Source organism: Gasterosteus aculeatus, chromosome 1, assembly GCF_964276395.1.
Source record: "Gasterosteus aculeatus chromosome 1, fGasAcu3.hap1.1, whole genome shotgun sequence".
NCBI lineage: Eukaryota > Metazoa > Chordata > Actinopteri > Perciformes > Gasterosteidae > Gasterosteus > Gasterosteus aculeatus.
The window spans coordinates 5,998,985-6,018,945 of record NC_135688.1 but is presented as its reverse complement, the minus strand read 5'-3'; the positions used below and the strand labels follow the sequence as shown (position 1 = coordinate 6,018,945).

General features: G+C 43.5%; 1 protein-coding gene across 1 annotated transcript; it reads left to right on the top strand.

Moving 5' to 3' along the window:
* The first annotated feature begins 6,347 nt into the window (after positions 1-6,347).
* On the top strand, positions 6,348-18,012 carry LOC120826877 (cholinesterase). The gene is made up of 11 exons (XM_078105036.1): positions 6,348-6,446; positions 7,128-7,436; positions 8,429-8,663; positions 9,436-9,568; positions 9,662-9,813; positions 10,132-10,318; positions 10,721-11,031; positions 11,160-11,369; positions 11,452-11,609; positions 11,883-12,064; positions 17,516-18,012. Exons 2-10 carry the CDS (start codon positions 7,136-7,138, stop codon positions 11,975-11,977), a joined length of 1,782 nt encoding a protein of 593 aa, XP_077961162.1. The 5' UTR covers positions 6,348-6,446; positions 7,128-7,135; the 3' UTR covers positions 11,978-12,064; positions 17,516-18,012.
* The last annotated feature ends 1,949 nt before the right edge of the window (positions 18,013-19,961 follow it).

The following is a 19,961-nucleotide window of genomic DNA, read 5'->3' as shown; positions in this document are numbered from 1 at the left end:
TTCCGATTTAATTTGATCTTCATTATTCCTTTCCTCCCGTTTCAATCCCTTTGCCCCTGAGTTTCCAAGCATACTTCCCCCTCATCACCTGTGAGCCCATTGTAGCAATTAAGGCCATCTTGCACAGTAGCACGTGCTGGAGGAGTGACAAGAGAGTCAGGAATAGACGGGGAAACGGAGGAATTGAAATGCAGTAGGAAAAAGGGCGGCATACAGATAGTAAGGATAAGACAAGGAAAATGAATATGAACATAAACAGGTCCCCCACCTCGCTTTCTTTTACTTCAATCTCATATATAAATGTGATGCTTCCTCTCCCTGTACAAAACCCCAAAGGCAATTTAAAGAAAGTAGGCCAAAATGAAATATGGCTGCAATATAAAAACAACACTTCAGACACACAGCAGCCTGATAAGACCCCTTTGTGAGTGTATGAGTGAAAATGAGTCTGTGTGTGTGTTTGTTTCTGAAAGCACGAGCAAGTGAGAAGTCAAAGGAAGTTGTGGAAAAACGGCACATTAAAATGTGTCGCAAAGAAGTTGAGTGGTTTTTATTAGGATTGAATCAAAAGTAGGATTTCAAATGACATCTTAAAAAGGTTGCATGATCCATCATACTGCTTCTTCTTTCTCTCCCACTCATCCACATGCCCCCCCCACACACACACACGCACAGACAACACTTGTCCACTTGCTACCCTGCAGTCATGCTGCACTAACATTTCTCTAACCTTTTAGCCACCAGCACACTGCAGCATAAACAGGGTAAATCCCGAGTAATCTGTTTGTGACATGCATGAGGACCATGTTGACTTACTCTGAAGAGTGAAGCCTGACCCAAATATGGAAGTGGGCATAAGCCAAGAATGTGACCCATTATTTAGTAATATGATGTCATGCATGATTGCATGGAGACAAAAACAGAAGTTAGTCTTTTGGACATTGCAGCCTCAAGTGGCAGTGGGTGTTTCCTGTTTCATGTCTTAAAGACTTATATACCCGGAATTATACACAGGGACATCAGTATAGTGGACAGTCATCTGACCTAAATACCCTTTTTTATGTGGCTGGTAGGGATTTTTTTAAAATGTGCATCAGGTTCAAATCCAGCTTAAAGTACAAAGTGTGCACTCTGTCCTGCACAGCGAGGGGAAAGCATATCTTGACCTTACGTATCAAACAAAATATACGACGAGTTAACGCATATAACTAAGAAAACTTAAGAAAAAAAAAGATTGCCAGTCAATGGGACAGTGTCTGACCTTTCGGGGGGTTGTTGGCAGATAGTGAACCTAATATTTATTAGAATTATTAATAAGGTGTTGATGTATAAGCCCATTGCTGCGTAGGATTACAGGTCGTTTTTGGGTTGTATCACATGCGCGAGTTGCCCTGGTCTGTTTTTCTGTCCCAGGACGATTTCTGGAAACTAGTTTGATATCAGACAATACACACGCAGCGTTAAATCGATCCATCAACTTGTTTATTTTATACATAAGTTTTTGCTGCCCAAAACATGGATTTTATAGTCCTCCAGGTCTTTACTGAGTTAGTTTGCGGAGTGCAATTAGTGCATTCACATTTATTTAGAGATATGAGGGAGGGTGTGATGGCACTGACAAGAAAATCAAAAATTGAAGAACTATGTCAACATTGTTGTTTGAATACATGCTTCACCCGGTACTGAATTCAATGTGCAACATTCTTCCACACTGTAAACCCGGATTTTTTTTCTAATTAAACTTACGAGTGATCATTACTTATTCTTTTATGTTTAGTAAAAACCTGCTATCATTACTAAACAACATTAGTTGTTTGTACTAATTAGCTGAAAAATTCATTGCACTAATCATTTTTAGCACAGATAACTCGGTATGTTTACTTTTGGAAGAAAGGGGAGGGGCTAATTCAAAAAGCTGCCTGGTCACGTGACCAGACCAACGTCCAAGTGCGTCCAAGGGGCTCTTCACCTGGCGGGACGAGCACAGGCATCGGCAGCAGATGGAATCCAAGAAAGCAACCTTACCACCTCGAAGTGGAATGGTTAGTATGTAAAATAACTATTGTAGCCTAGTTATCTTTGTGGGAATGTTTAATACCCAAAAGCTTGCAGATAATTTGACGCAGCTTTTATTTCCGTCTAATGTTATTGTTTGAACCTGTGCATGGTGTTAATACATGCTTATTGCTAAGACTAGCTAGCTAGCTACTCAAAAAAGTGCTCACATCTTCCCAGCATCTCAGTCCAGCCTCGTTGGAAATCATCATTGAGGGAGAAGTCGTGATGGACAACATTCAAGATCTGCCAAAAGCAATGTGCATTCTGTTTGGACTCATGTATGCACTCCATCTTAACTACCCCAAGACTATGAAGCTCACATTTCAGTTCATCCAACAGGTATTGCTCTTGTTAGGCCACACTGACCTAAAGCCAAAGCTACAGACTTTGAAAAACCAGTTCGCAATGTAAAGAGATGTCAAGTCTACTTTAAGAAACTGTTGACTATTTTTTTTTCTTACCTGTGGGGTAAACCTTCTTATTTTCTGTAAAACAGGTGGACAAACAGACGCATAAAACGCAGACACACACACAGACACATACAACACCCACAAACAAAACTGACACACCTATACACATATTTTGTGGGAAGCGTGCTAAAGGATGTGACTTGTGTGACAATTTAAACTGAGCGGAGTTGTAGCGGAAAGACATAGGACATTGTTATATTATGTACATGTTTCAGTTCTTCATCAGTCTATGTAGATGGAAGTAGATATTGTTCTGATATGATAGTCTGTTGGTTCATGCTCTGGCCTCCCTTCATTGAGGCAGATGAAACAGATCCTTTTTGTGATTAGCTGTGTTTGGCCATTTTTCTTAAAAGTAAAATGCATTGGAGCATTTACAGGTGTTTCTGTTTTTTTATCCAATTTAATTGAAACAATGTTTAATAACATATTTAAAAACCAATCAAAAGCAAATTAAATTAGAGGAAAATACAATAATTGTGTTAAATGATGAGTAGCAATAACAAGTCATAATAGCTAGTGTTATCTAATGATTTTGAGTACACACTACTAATAAATATAAATACTAAAGTTAAGGTTCCACGTTAATACAACGCAACATGTTTAGTTTCAGCTTGTGTAAAAACTTACAGTTCCACGTTAATACAACGCAACATTTCTAGTTTCAGGTTGTGTGAAAAATTAAAATTCCACGTTAATACATTGCAACATGTTTAGTTTCAGGTTGTGTAAAAACTTACAGTTCCACGTTAATACATTGCAACATGTTTAGTTTCAGGTTGTGTAAAAACTTACAGTTCCACTTTAATACAACGCAACATTTCTAGTTTCAGCTTGTGCAAAAACTAAAGTGGGATAGGGCAACGGGTTTCCACGCGATTCGCGAGTAAAGTCAACTAATTCAAGTTTACAGTGCAATCTTTAGAATTTAGTGTAAAAGAAACACGTAGCATCAATTCAACTTTTTATCTATGACTTTGCTTTTTTTTGTAGCATTTTTAGATATAAAAATAGTCTACAATGCACAAGAAAAATGTTTAAGTATCTCAAAATCTCCAGCTTCAAATTATCACATGCACACACACACACATACATGCACACCCACATTCAAATTAAATATAAAAGGCACACGGAGCATGACATAAACCAATATCCCCCTGTGACACCATGATTGGATATTTACCACCATATTCCAATTATTACACACAAGTATTAAATTTATTTTTTTCTCACTTTTTTATTCTTCACTGCTTATCCGTGGCTTCATAACAGCAGATTGGCATTAAAAGGGCACGGGTGAAATTAACTTGTCTGTATGTGTGTGTGTGTGTGTGTGTGTGTGTGTGTGTGTGTGTGTGTTCGGTGTTACATTCCAGTCCCAGGCCTGTTTTGATGGTGTTGGAATTAGTGAGAGAATTGTCTCAAAGGCTCCAATCAAATGCCTTTCATTTCTCACTTTAACCGCCTAATCCCTGATGGTGTGTGGTTATGGTGCTGTCTCCTTTCTCAAACAAAAGTGTTTTCTGCCTCTCTCTTTCTTTCTTGTCTCTCTCCCCACTTCTGTCACTTGTGCATGTACACAACTCTCCAGCTTAGCTGTACATGTCTTTAAGGAGCCAGACCTCCCACCGCTCCACATCTATTGCGTTGATGTCCGCTCTTGCAGCTCAGCGGTATGTTGATGGAGAACCAGGCGGCGAGAGAGCGAGCGTGTTAAAAAATAAAAAATAAACAGCAAAGGGCATAGGGTTAAATGTTTGTCTGTGGTTTGAAATGATTGTTCTACTTCTATTTCCCTTGTTTGTGAAAAGTCCCAGTTTATTTATCCTTCACACTGGTTATTTAACGAGAACATTTTATCAAACTGGTCATTGTTCTCTGGGTTCTTATGGTGTACAAGTTGTTACACCTCTATCGATGTGTAACTTTTCATTCCTGCTGCCCACACTGGGCTATCACTTAGATGTGGTTTTATAGTATCTCCATGATTTTTAGGGCTTGATGCTAGTGGCGGTCGGCCAATAGAGGGCAAACTTTCACTAAACCGCATTTGAGGGTGACAAAAATGAGATTGTGCAAAGTTTTATTTACTGTTTTCATGTTGGAATACATATTAAATATTCAACTTTAAAGTAGTAATGTGTTTTTGCCTTGAAAATATTATTTCATTTCTATTGTGTATTAAATGTTTTGCATAAAATGAACCTGGGATGTTTGCTGAAATTGATTGGATTGCCCAACCTACAACATTTTCCACATGTCATATTGATCTATTTCTTCACCGGTAACATATAAACTGATTTTTACACATCAGAAGGTCGACTTAGTGGGGAATGTCCAGATAGACAAAGTAGTTCTAGTGGAAATACTCTTTTTATCATGGGTGCGGCATTTTTGGAGCAGAGGCAAAAAAAAAACAGGTTAGGAAGTATTAGGGCACCTAGAGCGTAGGTGTGTAGAGCGTGTGTAGAGCTGGGGCCACTGACCAGCTTGAAAATAAAAGTGAATCCAGAAGTTCTGGAATTGGTGGACTTTATGCTATTGAAAATAATATATGGCTCACACAGAATGTGCTGACCGCAGTGTGAGAAAAAGACAAGGAGCAGACACATGAGTGCTTTGATAATGAGGAAAATACACTGCCATCATGCAAAATGAGCTTCATTTCCAGTCATAAAACAATAGACAGTTTGGCTATAAAATGCATTGATTACTAATCCTGGATTTCCCAAAGAGTTATGCTTTATACCGACTGGACATATTTTGTGTTATATGCACAGGCATCGAGCAACAGAACTCAATGATAATAAAAGGGTAATTTATTGTTATACGTAAAATAAATTAATTCAAACCAGAATGAACCATAGCAACCTAAAAGATCTTTACATAACATTATCATTGGCGCGGGAAATAAATTGTTATTCATCACATAACAAAAATGAAAAAGTCAGGAAAAATATATGTAAATCATGACGTCAGCTGTAGTTTTGTTCATATCCTGTAACACTTGCCGATCTTACACTTTAAAATATTGTTCTCAATATGTTGCTTAAATGATCGATTCGATGGCAATACGTGTCTAAAAACATTTGCGTGTGTATTAGGGGTTGGAATGCAGGACATGTGTTAAATCAACCCATCACTGTGGCTAATGTACAATGCGGCTCTGTTTGTTACTCTGCATAATGCTCTTGTTGTTGTTTATTGTTGTTGAACTGATGACCAGAACATAATCAGAATGACTGTCCCTTGCTCAGTGCCAGTCGTCCCAGTGTCCTGCTGAGGTGACCTGCAGAGAGGCAGTGAATCCTCCACATTCCTCGCCGACACTCGGGAAGTATCAATATTATTAGGTATTTGAACATTACTTTGATATTTCCTATTTGTGCTACTTCACACTTCAAATACGTTAACAAAGGAAAGAGTTTTCTTGGTACCCCACTACCTTTATCTCGCAACCATAGTTGCTGGAAAGTAATATTGCACGTTAAAACTAATTAGGATTATGTAAAGGATTGTTAAAACCAGATAATTCAATTGTGACTTCTTAAAAATGTTGACTCACACACATGTTTTGAATAAGGGCTCTAGGTAGTTCTACAAGATATACGTTTAACTAACAATTAACTAATCCAAATAACCATTTAAGGCCATAAAAGGAAAGAATACTCCATACAGAACTTACTTTTTCTTCTTTCCTTTATTATCTAACAACCAATCTAAAAAACAAAAACACTTTCCTCAAAGGTGATACATTACAAATATTTATTTCCGTTTTTGTATGACTTTATTAGTGCAGTTGTGTCTATAATTATCAGCAGTTGTAGTTGTGGGTGGCGCACAGATACTGTCCACGGGGCTCGTATCCACGCCTTCTCCTTTCCTTATGTCCTCATTCACTCCCCGCGGTCCGACAAGGTAAGACGTCACTCAGTCTTTTTATTAGCTTTTTTTATCGGTGCAGGTAAATTCCCTTTCTGGAAATGTTTAAATCGGGAGTGAGAGCGACATAATGCGTTCTTTTCTCCTTTTTCTGCGACCCGTTTTCTGCATGTCGGAAGTAAAACTGCGCTTTTACTTTTTTTTTTTAAACCAATCGCGTCATTTCTTCTCTTAATAGGACGCGTTTCAAAAAGGGGCGCGTGCGCTGGTGGGAATGACCGCTGTGTAGTGTCGCGCCAAGCTTCACTGACACATCGGGGGGACGGGGGGGGGGGGGGGGGCAGTGGGGGGCAGGCGGGGGGGGGGGGGGGGGTAACGTGTTCAAATCACTGGTTGTAGAATCACCAGAGTGATTTGCGTTGCTGTGGCTGAGAGGGGAATCCACGCAGCTTCATAAGGACTGTTGGAAAGTAGAAGTTAAGGCCACGTCAAATGGTTTTATTGTGTGTGTAATTAGGTTAATGATTGGCAATATACATGTTGATGAGCGCAGTATTGACAGCTTCTCAGTGTATCAACATATCTTATCATGAAGTAGAGTTAAAGCAACGTCAGTTCTTGTATTCAACATAATTGATTAATTCATGTACCGGGCTGCATTTTGTTAAATGAAAATGAATAATAAAGTGCCTGTGTGTGCGGTCTGTTTCTCCCCAGGATTTTCCATGGCGAACTTCTCTCCCTGTCCACTCTTCCACCTTCTTCTTCTGTTATCTTGTTTCCTGACTGTGTCACATGCGACTCAAGATGACCTTGTAATTGATACCGAGCATGGCAAAGTTCGAGGGAAGTTGCTTTCTGTGCTCGGTGGTAATGTACGAGCATTTCTAGGAATCCCGTACGGGAAACCGCCTTTGGGGAAACTGAGATTTAGTGCTCCACAGCCGGTAGACAGTTGGACAGGAGTGAAAGATGCAACTCAATTCCCAAATTCCTGCTACCAGATTTCCGATACAACCTTTCCAGGTAGGATACACAGGGATGGGCACAATACCTAGATGTACAGTATATATCTTGTGTACACAATATACAGAAACCCACCTCCTGCATCTGCATTAAACATTAGGAAATGCCAAGATTTGAGATCTCAACCTCACAGCAGGGTATTTACATTAAATTGTATTTTTCAAATCTTGAGTTCTCAGTTTGAGCGAAAAGTATGAAATACAGGCACCAAGGTTGACATTCACTACATACATGAATGACTAGTAAATAGATCATTTCATACAATGCATACTTGGCCAACATGCCAAGTTCCAACAACTTTTTCGCCACTTTGTTCGCAGTAAGTGTCCATTCAAGGGGCACTTTCCATCAAGTGGTAGGTGTTCCAGTGGGGACCAGCAGTTATGGAACACCATGCCTCATACAAACACACACACACACACACACACACACACACACGCAAAGTGAGTAATTTAATTATTTATGTCTGTTGTAATAAATCTTGGATGTGAAAGGTAAGAAAACAGTGTGGTGCCATTTTAGCAGTTTAGCAAACACAAATACGCATTGGACAAGCACATAGAATAAGCGCAAACAATTTGACTCAGGCCAAGTTCCCCACCCAAGAGGCGCTGTGGGGCCCGGCCACACGTATCTATTTCGAGACACAGCCACCTGTCGGGTTCTTTTTTCGGATCCTCAACCTTTGCCAGGCAAATTGACAGAAATAATGACCAAATATAGTTATGACAACACAGATGTACATGTTGGACCACTGTTCTCTCTTGGGACAAGACAGTGCTTCTTTAAGACGAAAATTATTTGTTTACTTCTTCTGTAACTGCAACTCATGAACTCCCAGACGAGTTAAGCTAATATTTAATCAAAGTTTATGTAAGTCTCTTATCTCTAGACATCTGAGATCACAGAGATAAGAGTGTATGCAAGTGACTAGATTACAGTCCCAATCAGTTTGTAGTGAGACTGATAAATATTGCCTTCTTCTTTTAAAGGGTTTCAAGGTTCTGAGATGTGGAACCCGAACACCCCTTTAAGTGAAGACTGTCTTTACCTGAATGTCTGGTCACCACGTCTCAACCAAACCCAGCCCAAGTCCTCACCACTGGCTCCTGTTCTAGTCTGGATCTATGGAGGCGGGTTCAGTCAAGGAACATCCTCTCTGGACATTTATAATGGTCGCTTCTTGAGTAAATCTGAAGATGTTGTGGTTGTCTCAATGAATTACAGGTAAGAACCAACGTACTGTAAATAGAAACAAATGGGTGGGCACAGTTGTTGTATATAACTGGAAACTCCCTGCTAATCAGTAAGGGGAATATCTGGGAGTGTGGTCCCTCCCTCATACTTGAAACTGGATTTTTGCCTACATCAGTGCCAAAATGGAGCAACGAGCCAAATCCAGGCCAAAGGTTTTGATCATTTGAAAAACAGATGTGAACCTGAAAGGTTTAAGGTTTGGCCTTAAACATGGGAAAATACAACAATGCGCACCAAAAAAAGTGTGTAAAAGATTAGTGTTGAACATTCCCTTAAGTATCGTTTTATTCACATTCAGACTTTTGGCCCTGATCTACCGTAGGGTGCGTGCCATCAACTGTGAGAGGCGTGTAATCATGCAAACAAATTCCATGCATGCAAAATTTCATCAGTTTTATTTTAATTTTTAAAGCCATGCATGACCTGTATCCCAGCCAAAAAATAGATATATTCCTTTGTTTGAGAGGCTGGGTTTTAATACTTAATAATACTACGACATTTAGAAAAAAGGCATCAATGTTTGGGAAAAATTTTAGTTTTTACATGACATTTGCATTTGCACTTGCCACTATTTTGGTGCAATAAGCAAAGCAAAGGAGTACATACATGAATAGACCTCACTATGTGCAATACCTTTCCCTTCACTCCTTTAGATGGAATGTGGAATTGACAATGGTAGGTTGATTTGTCTTTGGTTAAACTCTTTCAACATCTTTTCTCATTGTTGTCCTCACCTACACAGAGTCGGAGCTTTTGGTTTCCTCTCTTTTCCTGATGACAAGAACTTCAAGGGCAACGCAGGCCTGCTGGACCAGCGCTTGGCCCTCCACTGGGTGGCCAAAAACATAGCTGCTTTTGGAGGGGATTCTTCAAAGGTAGACATTTTTTTGTATCGTAACATCAGATAATAAAAGTTCTTTACACGGTTTGAACAAACAATAGAACTAGCCGTTGGTTTTTGTTTCCAGGTGACTCTCTTTGGGGAGAGTGCTGGGTCGGCATCTGTGGGCTTCCACCTGCTTTCTCCGGGCAGCCATGGTCTTTTTCAAAGGGCTGTGTTGCAGAGTGGCTCTCCTAATGCACCCTGGGCCACAATCAGCCAGAAAGAGAGCTGGCACAGGTAGGGTTTACTCATCGCCTTCTTAATTATTTCCACTCCTTCCATTACTCATAAGATTAGCAAGGCCGAGGTTATGTACCGTCTCATTGATTGTTTGAAGCCACAACATGCAACCTTTTACATAAAATAACAGTAAAATAAATAGGATACACTTACAGCAGTGCTCTAGGAAGTGTTAACTGGATTATTTCACCACAAGCATTGACACACACACACAAGATTGTCAATACCTTGGTTCTATTTCTCAAATTGTATCTCTGTCTCCCTCACATCCTTCATTATTTCTGTCACCGATTGCTTCTCTACATCAATGCTCAGGTCTACGAAGCTGGCAGCACTACTGGGTTGTCCCCAATCTCCTCCATCTGATATGAAAGATTGTCTGGTGCAGGCTGATCCACTGAAAATCTCATCAGAGCAATATGATGTTGTTGTACAGCCTACAATCATAATCACACCCTTTGTCCCTTATGTTGATGGGGACTTCCTACCAGATAAAGTTGAAGTAGGTGTGTGTGTGTGTGTGTGTGTGTATTAATGTAGACACGAACAAGGTTTTGGTTTGTTTTTATAAATACATTTCAGTATATTTCCAAATATCCTACCTCAGGTAGCTGATGTAAACAATGTCAACAGTAAGAGCTATGATTTCTAGATTCAGCAGTTGAAAAGCTATATTTCGAAGCTGTCACAATTGTAAGCCTATAACACAAGGAAATACATTGACATTAATTTGACCTAATTACTGTAATTTACTGTATTTTTACACAAGCGCAGAACTAACACGCCAACTATTTCCTGGTACCAGCAAAACATCAAAACTAACAAATGGCTATTTACTGCAGTATTATTTGACCTATTAAAATCAAATTATTGCATAATAACCACCATGTATTTTTTTTTGTAGGTGTTGCTTAGTACCGGCACAATTCCAAAGAAAGATGTGCTGTTGGGCTTGAACAAGGACGAAGGAACCTATTTCCTAGTTTATGGAATACCTGGGTTCAACATCACTGGTCAGAGTCTCATCACCAGAAATGAGTTCCTGAGAGGAGTGCCAATTACAATGCCACATGCAAGCAATGTCATGAGGGATGGGGCCGTGTTCCAATACACTGATTGGACAGATGAGAATAACAGAATGTCAAATCGTGACTCTCTGGGTAGTCTGGTTGGAGACCAATATTTTGTTTGTCCCGTGCTAGAGTTCGCTCAGAGGTAAAGAGCAATTCTGTAATTGGTATACCCTCAGCGATTTCTTGCGCATTATCTTCAGTGAATCTTCCGTGCTTTTTGCATATTGATAATTTACGATTTTACCATTCCATTTATTTATCTTTTACCAGGTACTCCCAACATGGTGGTAAAACCTTCCTTTATTTATTTGACCACCGGTCCTCCGTCAATCCTTGGCCAGAGTGGATGGGCGTTTTGCACAGCGATGAGCTGGATTTTGTCTTTGGAATGCCTCTGAATGCATCCCTGGGATACACAAAGAATGAAGTGAACATGACAAAGAAGTTTATGAAACACTGGGCCAACTTTGCCCGCACAGGGTATGCAAAATCTGTCGTTCAAGCTATTCGTGGACCCTCAGGGCACTGTTGAACTGTACTGATTGCCTGTTCTTTCCGTCAGGAACCCAGGCATTGATGGAAATAACTGGCCCGTGTTCCACCCCGAACGGCAGGAGTATGTCACTCTGAACTACAACCAGCACCAACAAAAGAGAATGATGAGAGCTAAAGAGTGTCACCTCTGGAACACATTCATCCCAAAAGTACAGAAAGTCTCAGGTTAGACATCTATCTATCCATCCAACTTCCACCCATCCCCCCAAACACTCAACACGACAGCACAGACACGCCTATAATGACATCAGTAGTAGAAGGCATTGTGTCAATGTAAATATGACTTTTTTTAGATCCATTTAATTGGATTTTACATAAAATGTAAATAGATGTAATATATATACACACACACACACACACACACCTTCTTGCATTTATTGAATTCTTTTCTGAAATGTTATTAAATAAAAGTCCTTCTCTCTGCCTACTTTTCCACAGATGATCTGCTGTCTTGTGTGAAAGCAAATGGGATTATACTCCACTGTAACTACACCTTCCTCCTCATTGTATTAGTAATACATTTAACCTTTTAATACAGTGAAGAGACCTGCCTTCTATAGAGATATATTCAAATTTTTAAGATGTGTATTCTTTGAAGTGTGGTTTGGATAAACGAATGCCTGTCAGGCAGGAAGGAGGAGGACTCGGACGCAGAGGGTTCAGCTGATATTGCTTTTTTAATTAATAACAAGAAAAAACTGAAAATCTCTCTTAACGAGGAAACAAAGGTCGCGATCAAAGTTCAAAAGGAAAAAACTCAAAATCTCTCTTAATGAGGAAAAAGGTTGAGATCAAAATTCAAAAGGCAAAAACTCAAAATCTCTCTTAAACGAGGAAATGTAACAGGGATCAAAAGGACGTGACAAACGTTATCGGACTTGACTTGACTCGTGACGTGAGGGCTGGTGTGCAGGGCAAAACAACAAGACACACTGGCACAGGACAAGGGGCGACGCAGACTATAAGTACCCATGAGGGAGTTGTGGGAACAGGTGGACACAATCAGGAATCAGGGGAGACAATCAGACTGGTGACACATGAGGAAGGGCAAGGGACCTGAAACGAGAGGGAGTTAGTTTCCAAAATAAAACAGGAAGTCAAAAAACAACTGGAGACAGGACAAAAACGCAACTTGACATACAGGTGTGACATTACCCCCCCCTCAAGGCCGAATACCAGGCGGCCTTGGAATGTCCGGGTGTGCTCTATAAAAATCTCGAATGAGATCCGGGTCCACTATGAAGCTAGACGAGACCCATTGTCGTTCCTCTGGGCCGTAGCCCTCCCAGTCCACGAGGAACTGCCTGCCCCGTCCCCGCTTACGTACCGCCAGCAGTTTCCTCACCGTGTAGACCGGCCCCCCCTCGACCATTCGAGGGGGTGGGGGTGGCTTGGGGTTTGGCACCATTGCGCTCTCCTTCGCTGGTTTGATTTTGCTGACATGAAAAGTTGGGTGTACCCTCAGGGACCGGGGCAGACGGAGGCGCACAGCTGCTGGATTGATAATCCTCGAGATGGGGAACGGGCCGACAAAGCGAGGGGCCAGCTTTCGTGATTCGACCTGCAAGGGTAGGTCCTTGGCTGAGAGCCATACTCGCTGGCCGGGCTGGTACACTGGGGCCGGTCTCCTCCTGCGGTCCGCTGCTTTCTTCACTCTGTCCCCTTGTCTGATCAGCGTCTGGCGTGCCGCTGCCCAGATGCGGCGGCAGCGGCGGACCAAGGCCTGGGCGGAGGGCACAGACACCTCTGGTTCGGACTCGGAAAACACAGGGGGTTGGTAACCAAAAACGCAATGGAAGGGAGACATGCCAGTGGCGGAGGTGGGAAGGGAGTTATGGGCGTACTCTACCCACGTCAGGTGTTCGCTCCATGACGCAGGGCTCTGGGCCACCAGGCACCGGAGGCTGGTTTCCAGTTGTTGATTGAGGCGCTCCGTCTGTCCGTTGGCCTCGGGATGGTACCCCGATGTGAGGCTAGCTGTGGCTCCGATGAGCTTACAGAACTCCTGCCAGAACCGCGAGACAAACTGGGGCCCCCTATCGGACACAATGTCTCTGGGGAACCCGTGGATCCTAAACACGTTGTTCATCATGCAGATAGCGGTCTCTTTAGCGGTGGGCAGCTTGGGTAGGGCTAGGAAGTGTGCCATCTTTGAAAATCTATCCACCACGGTCAACACCGTGGTGTTCCCCTTGGAGGTCGGTAGCCCCGTGACAAAATCCATCGAGATCTCTGCCCACGGCCGGGACGGGATGGGCAGCGGCTGTAGCAAGCCTGCGCGGGCTCTGGAGGAGTTCTTGTTCCTGGCGCAGACGGAGCATGCCTCAACGTACTCCCTGACCTCCGGCTCCATGGACGGCCACCAGAACCTCTGCGTGATGGCGAACATGGTTCGACGTACGCCCGGATGGCAGGTGAGCAAAGACGAGTGAGCCCAGTGGATCACCTGTGGGCGCAGATTAATAGGGACAAACAGACGATTATCTGGGCACCCACGAGGTGGGGGGGTCTCACCGTTGGCCTGCTTCACCTTGGTCTCTATAGGCCAGGTAACCGCTCCAACCACACAGTGTAGTGGGAGGATGGGCTCAGGTTCCCTGGCCACGGGCTCCGGGCTGAAAAGACGGGATAAGGCGTCAGGCTTGGTATTTCTTGATCCCGGTCTGTAGGAAAGGGAAAAATCAAAACGGTTAAAAAACAAGGACCAGCGGGCTTGACGGGAATTCAAACGCTTGGCCTTCTTGATGTACTGCAGGTTCTTGTGGTCTGTCCAAACCAAAAAAGGGTGCTGTGCCCCCTCGAGCCAGTGCCGCCACTCCTCCAGCGCCGCCTTCACTGCCAGCAGCTCACGATCTCCCACGTCGTAGTTCCGCTCCGCTGCAGTCAGTCGTCGCGACAGGAAGGCACAAGGATGAAGCTTGTTGTCAGACTCTGCTCGCTGGGAGAGAATGGCCCCGATCCCATTATTGGAGGCGTCCACCTCCACCACAAACTGGCGAGCCGGATCAGGGAGCGTGAGGATGGGTGCTGTAGTGAAGCGCCGCTTAAGCTCCTGGAAGGCTGCGTCTGCCTCGGCGGACCAGTGAAACGCCACCTGCGGGGAGGTAAGAGCATGGAGCGGGGCTGCTGTCGCGCTGAAGCCTCTGATAAACCGCCTGTAAAAGTTAGCAAAACCGAGAAATTGCTGTACCTTCTTGCGGCTATCAGGAGTTGGCCACTCTACTACCGCGCTTACTTTAGCCGGATCCATCTGAACCCTCCCAGGGGCTACGATAAAGCCCAGGAAGGAGACAGTATCGGCATGAAATTCACTCTTTTCCGCCTTCACATATAACCCGTTGTCTAAGAGACGTTGCAGGACGAGTTCAACATGGTTCCTATGGGTGTTTAGGTCGGGGGAATAAATCAGAATGTCATCTAAATACACATACACAAACTGGTCTAAAAAGTCTCTTAACACATCGTTTATCATCGCTTGAAAAACTGCTGGGGCGTTTGTGAGACCAAAGGGCATGACCAGGTATTCATAATGTCCAGACGGCGTGTTGAATGCCGTTTTCCACTCATCCCCTTCCCTAATGCGAACCAGGTGATAGGCGTTGCGTAAGTCCAGTTTGGTAAAAATCTGCGCCTGTTGAAGCTGGTCGAATACTGAGGTCATGAGAGGTAGAGGGTATCTGTTCTTAACGGTTATGTCGTTAAGCGGGCTGTAGTCAATGCAGGGGCGAAGGGTTCCATCCTTCTTTCCCACAAAGAAAAAACCTGCCCCTGCTGGGGACGAGGAAGGTCGGATCAACCCCGCCCTCAGGGAGGATTCGATGTAGTCCTTCATGGCCTGCCTCTCGGGCCCGGAAACAGAGTAAAGACGGCCCTTCGGGATGGTGGAGCCGGGCAGAAGGTCAATGGCGCAGTCGAACGGGCGATTAGGTGGTAGAGCTGTGGCCTTGCTCTTACTAAAAACCTCAGCGAGGTGGTGGTAGCAGCTTGGAACTTGAGTCAGATTGGTGATCTCCGAGTCTGTGACAGGGTGAGTGACGACACGGTTTAGCGTGGGGTTCTTCCCTTGGGGGCATGATTCCCGACATTGGGTCCTACAACCCTCCCCCCATACCATAATGTCCCCGGTGCGCCAGTTTATGTGTGGGTTGTGATGAATTAACCATGGGAACCCGAGGATGAGATGGTGCAGAGGTGAGTGTATTAAATACAGCTGTATGCGCTCCCAGTGATTGGTGATGCGAAGCTCCACCGGTTCTGTAACATGGGTTATAGTGAACAATGCACTTCCATTAAGTGCGCTCGCTTTAACCGGTTTACTCAATGGGTCAACCCGAAGCCCCAGTCTTTGTGCTAACCCCCAGTCGATTAGGCTCTCATCTGCCCCTGAGTCAATCAATACCCCCAGCTCTAGGTTCTTATCCCGGTGCTTAATCCTCACTGTGGTCAATCGGCGTGGAGTAGGAGTTACTTCGGCGACTTGACTCACCGACTGGTTGGCCTTTACTGGACAGGCGGTGATGAGGTGGCCACGCTCGCCGCAGTAAAAGCATCTGCCCTCCTGGTAGCGCCGCTGTCGTTCCTCTTGAGAGAGCCGGGCCCTCCCCATCTGCATGGGCTCCTCCTCGCCTCCGGCACGGGTTCTTGAGAGTCGCTCAGGGGAGGTTTGACGCGATGCGGCGCCCCAGAGCGTCGGGGAAGAGCCAGGTGCAGCGGGTGTCCCTCTGGGCCCACGCTGCCGCCTCCGTTCCTGTAGGCGGTTGTCGGTGCGGATGGCGAGGGCGATGAGGGAATCGAGGTCCAGAGGCAGGTCCAATGGGACCAAGAGGTCCTGGATCTGGTTGGAGAGCCCTCTCAGAAAAACATCGTAGAGGGACGTGGTGTTCCACCCACTCTCCATCGCCAGGGTGCGAAAACGTATGGCGTATTCACAAACGGACTGTCCACCTTGCTTTATCTGACTGAGCTCACGAGCCCTTTCTCGGTCTGTTGCCACAGGGTCAAAAACAAGTCTGAGAGCGTCGGCAAACTTCTTTGGTGATGAGCAAACTGCCGAACTCCTAGCCCACTCAGCGGTGGCCCATGCCTTGGCCCTTCCCGTGAGATGGGACATCATGAAGGCAACCTTGGACCGTTCTGTGGGAAAGTGCATCGGAGAGTGCTCGAAGTGCATTTCACATTCAATGATGAAGGACCTACTTTGTCCGATGGTTCCGGAGTATCGTTCCGGAGGTGCCAGCCTCGTGCACGCATCTGCTGGTGTGGCTACGGGAGGGGGCTCAGACGGCGTGGGGGGTTGTTCGGGAGAAGCCGCGGGGTTCCTGGAGAGCAAGGTGAGAATTTGTTCTACCTGACTGTTTAGGAGTCCCACCTGCGTGGTCATGGCAGTCTTAAACCCCTCCTGGCTTTGAGCAAGTCCCCGAACCCCTCGATCGAGGTCAGCAACAAGGTCTTCATGCTGCGCCAGTCTTGATGCTTGAGCGCGCAGCGCCTCCGTCAGCTGGTCCTTCTCTGCCGAGTCCATTCTGGCCAGTGTGTACTGTCAGGCAGGAAGGAGGAGGACTCGGACGCAGAGGGTTCAGCTGATATTGCTTTTTTAATTAATAACAAGAAAAAACTGAAAATCTCTCTTAACGAGGAAACAAAGGTCGCGATCAAAGTTCAAAAGGAAAAAACTCAAAATCTCTCTTAATGAGGAAAAAGGTTGAGATCAAAATTCAAAAGGCAAAAACTCAAAATCTCTCTTAAACGAGGAAATGTAACAGGGATCAAAAGGACTTGACAAACGTTATCGGACTTGACTTGACTCGTGACGTGAGGGCTGGTGTGCAGGGCAAAACAACAAGACACACTGGCACAGGACAAGGGGCGACGCAGACTATAAGTACCCATGAGGGAGTTGTGGGAACAGGTGGACACAATCAGGAATCAGGGGAGACAATCAGACTGGTGACACATGAGGAAGGGCAAGGGACCTGAAACGAGAGGGAGTTAGTTTCCAAAATAAAACAGGAAGTCAAAAAACAACTGGAGACAGGACAAAAACGCAACTTGACATACAGGTGTGACAATGCCCCTACTTTTTTGCAACCGTTATTTCAATAACCAGCATTCACAGTAATTGTTTAACTAAGAGATGCTGTTCACATATTGTGGTAAAAGCAACATAACGGACGAAGCTGCACCATTTATTCTGCAGGCATCGGCGCTGCACAATGCCCAACAATCGAATAGTGTTTTAAGTTATGATCATTCTATTTCTCACTATATTCAGCTACCAGTTTTTTTCTGCATGTTTAAGTCTTTCTTTCAAACGTGTTTATATAAACTGCACTCACAGTAAACATTAAAGTGAACTTGTATTGGAAAAATGATTGTAAACATCATCCAGCCAATACATTTTGAAGCTGCACTTGCACTAATGTATTTTTAGAAGAAAAGGCAAAATTGGCATATTGAAACGTGAAATCATCTCAATTGGGCATCAGCACTCATCTCATTTGGGCATCAGCACTTCCATGTATAGAAGACTACTCTATCATAATTACAATTAAAAGTTAAGTTGTTATAACTGTGTTGTTTATTCTTTTAATCAGTCAAATCGATGAACGGATTATTAAATATTTGGATAAATGATGATCAACACTGAGGTCTATCTTGACTGATTTTGAATTTGTTTGATACTCAACCGCGCTTCTTCCTACAGACAAAACACTCCCTCGTTCTCACTTCCTCTTCGTTGTACAATTTATTTTTTGGTATCGAATTTTACATTACTGTTAACTTTATTTTGTATTAAAACAACTGCATATGTATTATTTATTTTTTAAATATATTAAATGATTTTATTTCAGCTGAAATACTTTGGCTCCACAATTGTGCATGGTAGAGAAATTAACCACTGTGAGTGAACTTGAATGAGGTTTTAAATGAACTGCTGCCAATGTAACTATATATTTCGGGCATTGGGTACATAGTGTGTGTGTGAGATGAACCCTTAAAGTTGTTCAAGGGAAGGATAGTAACTAGGATTCACACAGACGGCAGTAAAATGTGTAGTAGGTGCATATTATGCAAAGGCAGTGTGTTGAGACGTGACTTCTGGCATTAGCAGTGACATCACCACACCTTTGGAAAATACCAGATAAAGACAATATAAGGGGGGTGGAAGGGAGAGAGGGAAGAACTACAAAGACAAAGCAGTTCTTAGCAAAAGACAATAACGTCTTTGAAGGTTCAGTTCAGAGTTCTTTCAGCTCCCACTGAGTTAGTTCGGTGTGTTAAGACGAGGTTATCTACTCACGTTTGTGATCACCGGGAAAAATATAAGCTGAAAACTAAAAACCCAAACAAAGGTTTAAAAAAAAAAAAAATTCCATTGCTTCTTAAGTGGGAATGATGCTGTGGGACCGCCGGGCTTCTGGCACGACCCTTGAGAAGAACTATTGTTTCATCCCCGAGTTGTAAACAAGTGCTTTTTCCACGGACAAATAGCTGCTCCACGGAGGGCGAGTTGTTTTGACTCGTGTCACTGCCACAGTTTAGTTCTCAGACATGACACTTTGACAGATATTAGGGGTGAGCTGTGATTAATGTGCATGACAGTGACAGCTTTATTAGTTAAGAGGGCAAAGCCTCCCACTGTGTGTCATGTGGAATTAACATTACCAACCTCCGGGCAAAGCTGAGGGCAAGCAGATATTTTGGAAAAATTATAATGCGCGTTAGGAGAGATCTTTTGATCCACAAGATAGAACTGTGAGTTGAGTTCTCAAGACAAGTCCTTAAAAAGAAGGTAGCCATTTATATTTGAAGCACTTGCATGAATTTGAATTTTCAGTGTAATGCCACAAGAAGCGCTCACTATTCACAGAAGCTCCGGTTCTCAATTTTATGCATTTCGGAATAATTTATTCTTCTTCAAATATCCATATAATGTATTTAAACCTTGAAAAAAAGTGTATTGGAGCCTGAAAACTAATATCACATGATTATTCATGTACCCGGGGCTGTGGGCGCCGGTGTAAAGAGGAGGTAGATCGGTCGTGTTCGATGCATAATAATTTCATCTGTATTTCCTTCACACGCTGAAAGAATGTTTGAAAAGATTAAATAATTCAACATACATTTCAAGGCTGCAGGTCTAGTTCAATCTCTTCCTTTAAACATCCAAACCTAACATTTAAATGAAACATTTAAACAACATAAAAGTTTTACATAAAACATTGAGGAGTGGAGTTTGATTACTTGAATGTTTTCTTTTGCTGAATCAGGGATTCGGCATTGCTAAAACCTCAATCAAGTACCGTTAGCTAAAACGAGTGTCTAAAATGTCCCAAGTCTGCCGATGTTTCCAAGATTTTATTCGTCTCCGTTTCTGGGGCCTTTTCCCGCAGAAACCTAGTGTGGATGTAGCCTTAGTTCACCATCTAGAGGGGAGAAACACTCAGCGTTCCACGAGCGGCCTTATCGACAGCAATTGACTCATCATCTCTTAAACATAAACATTCAACTAGGTTG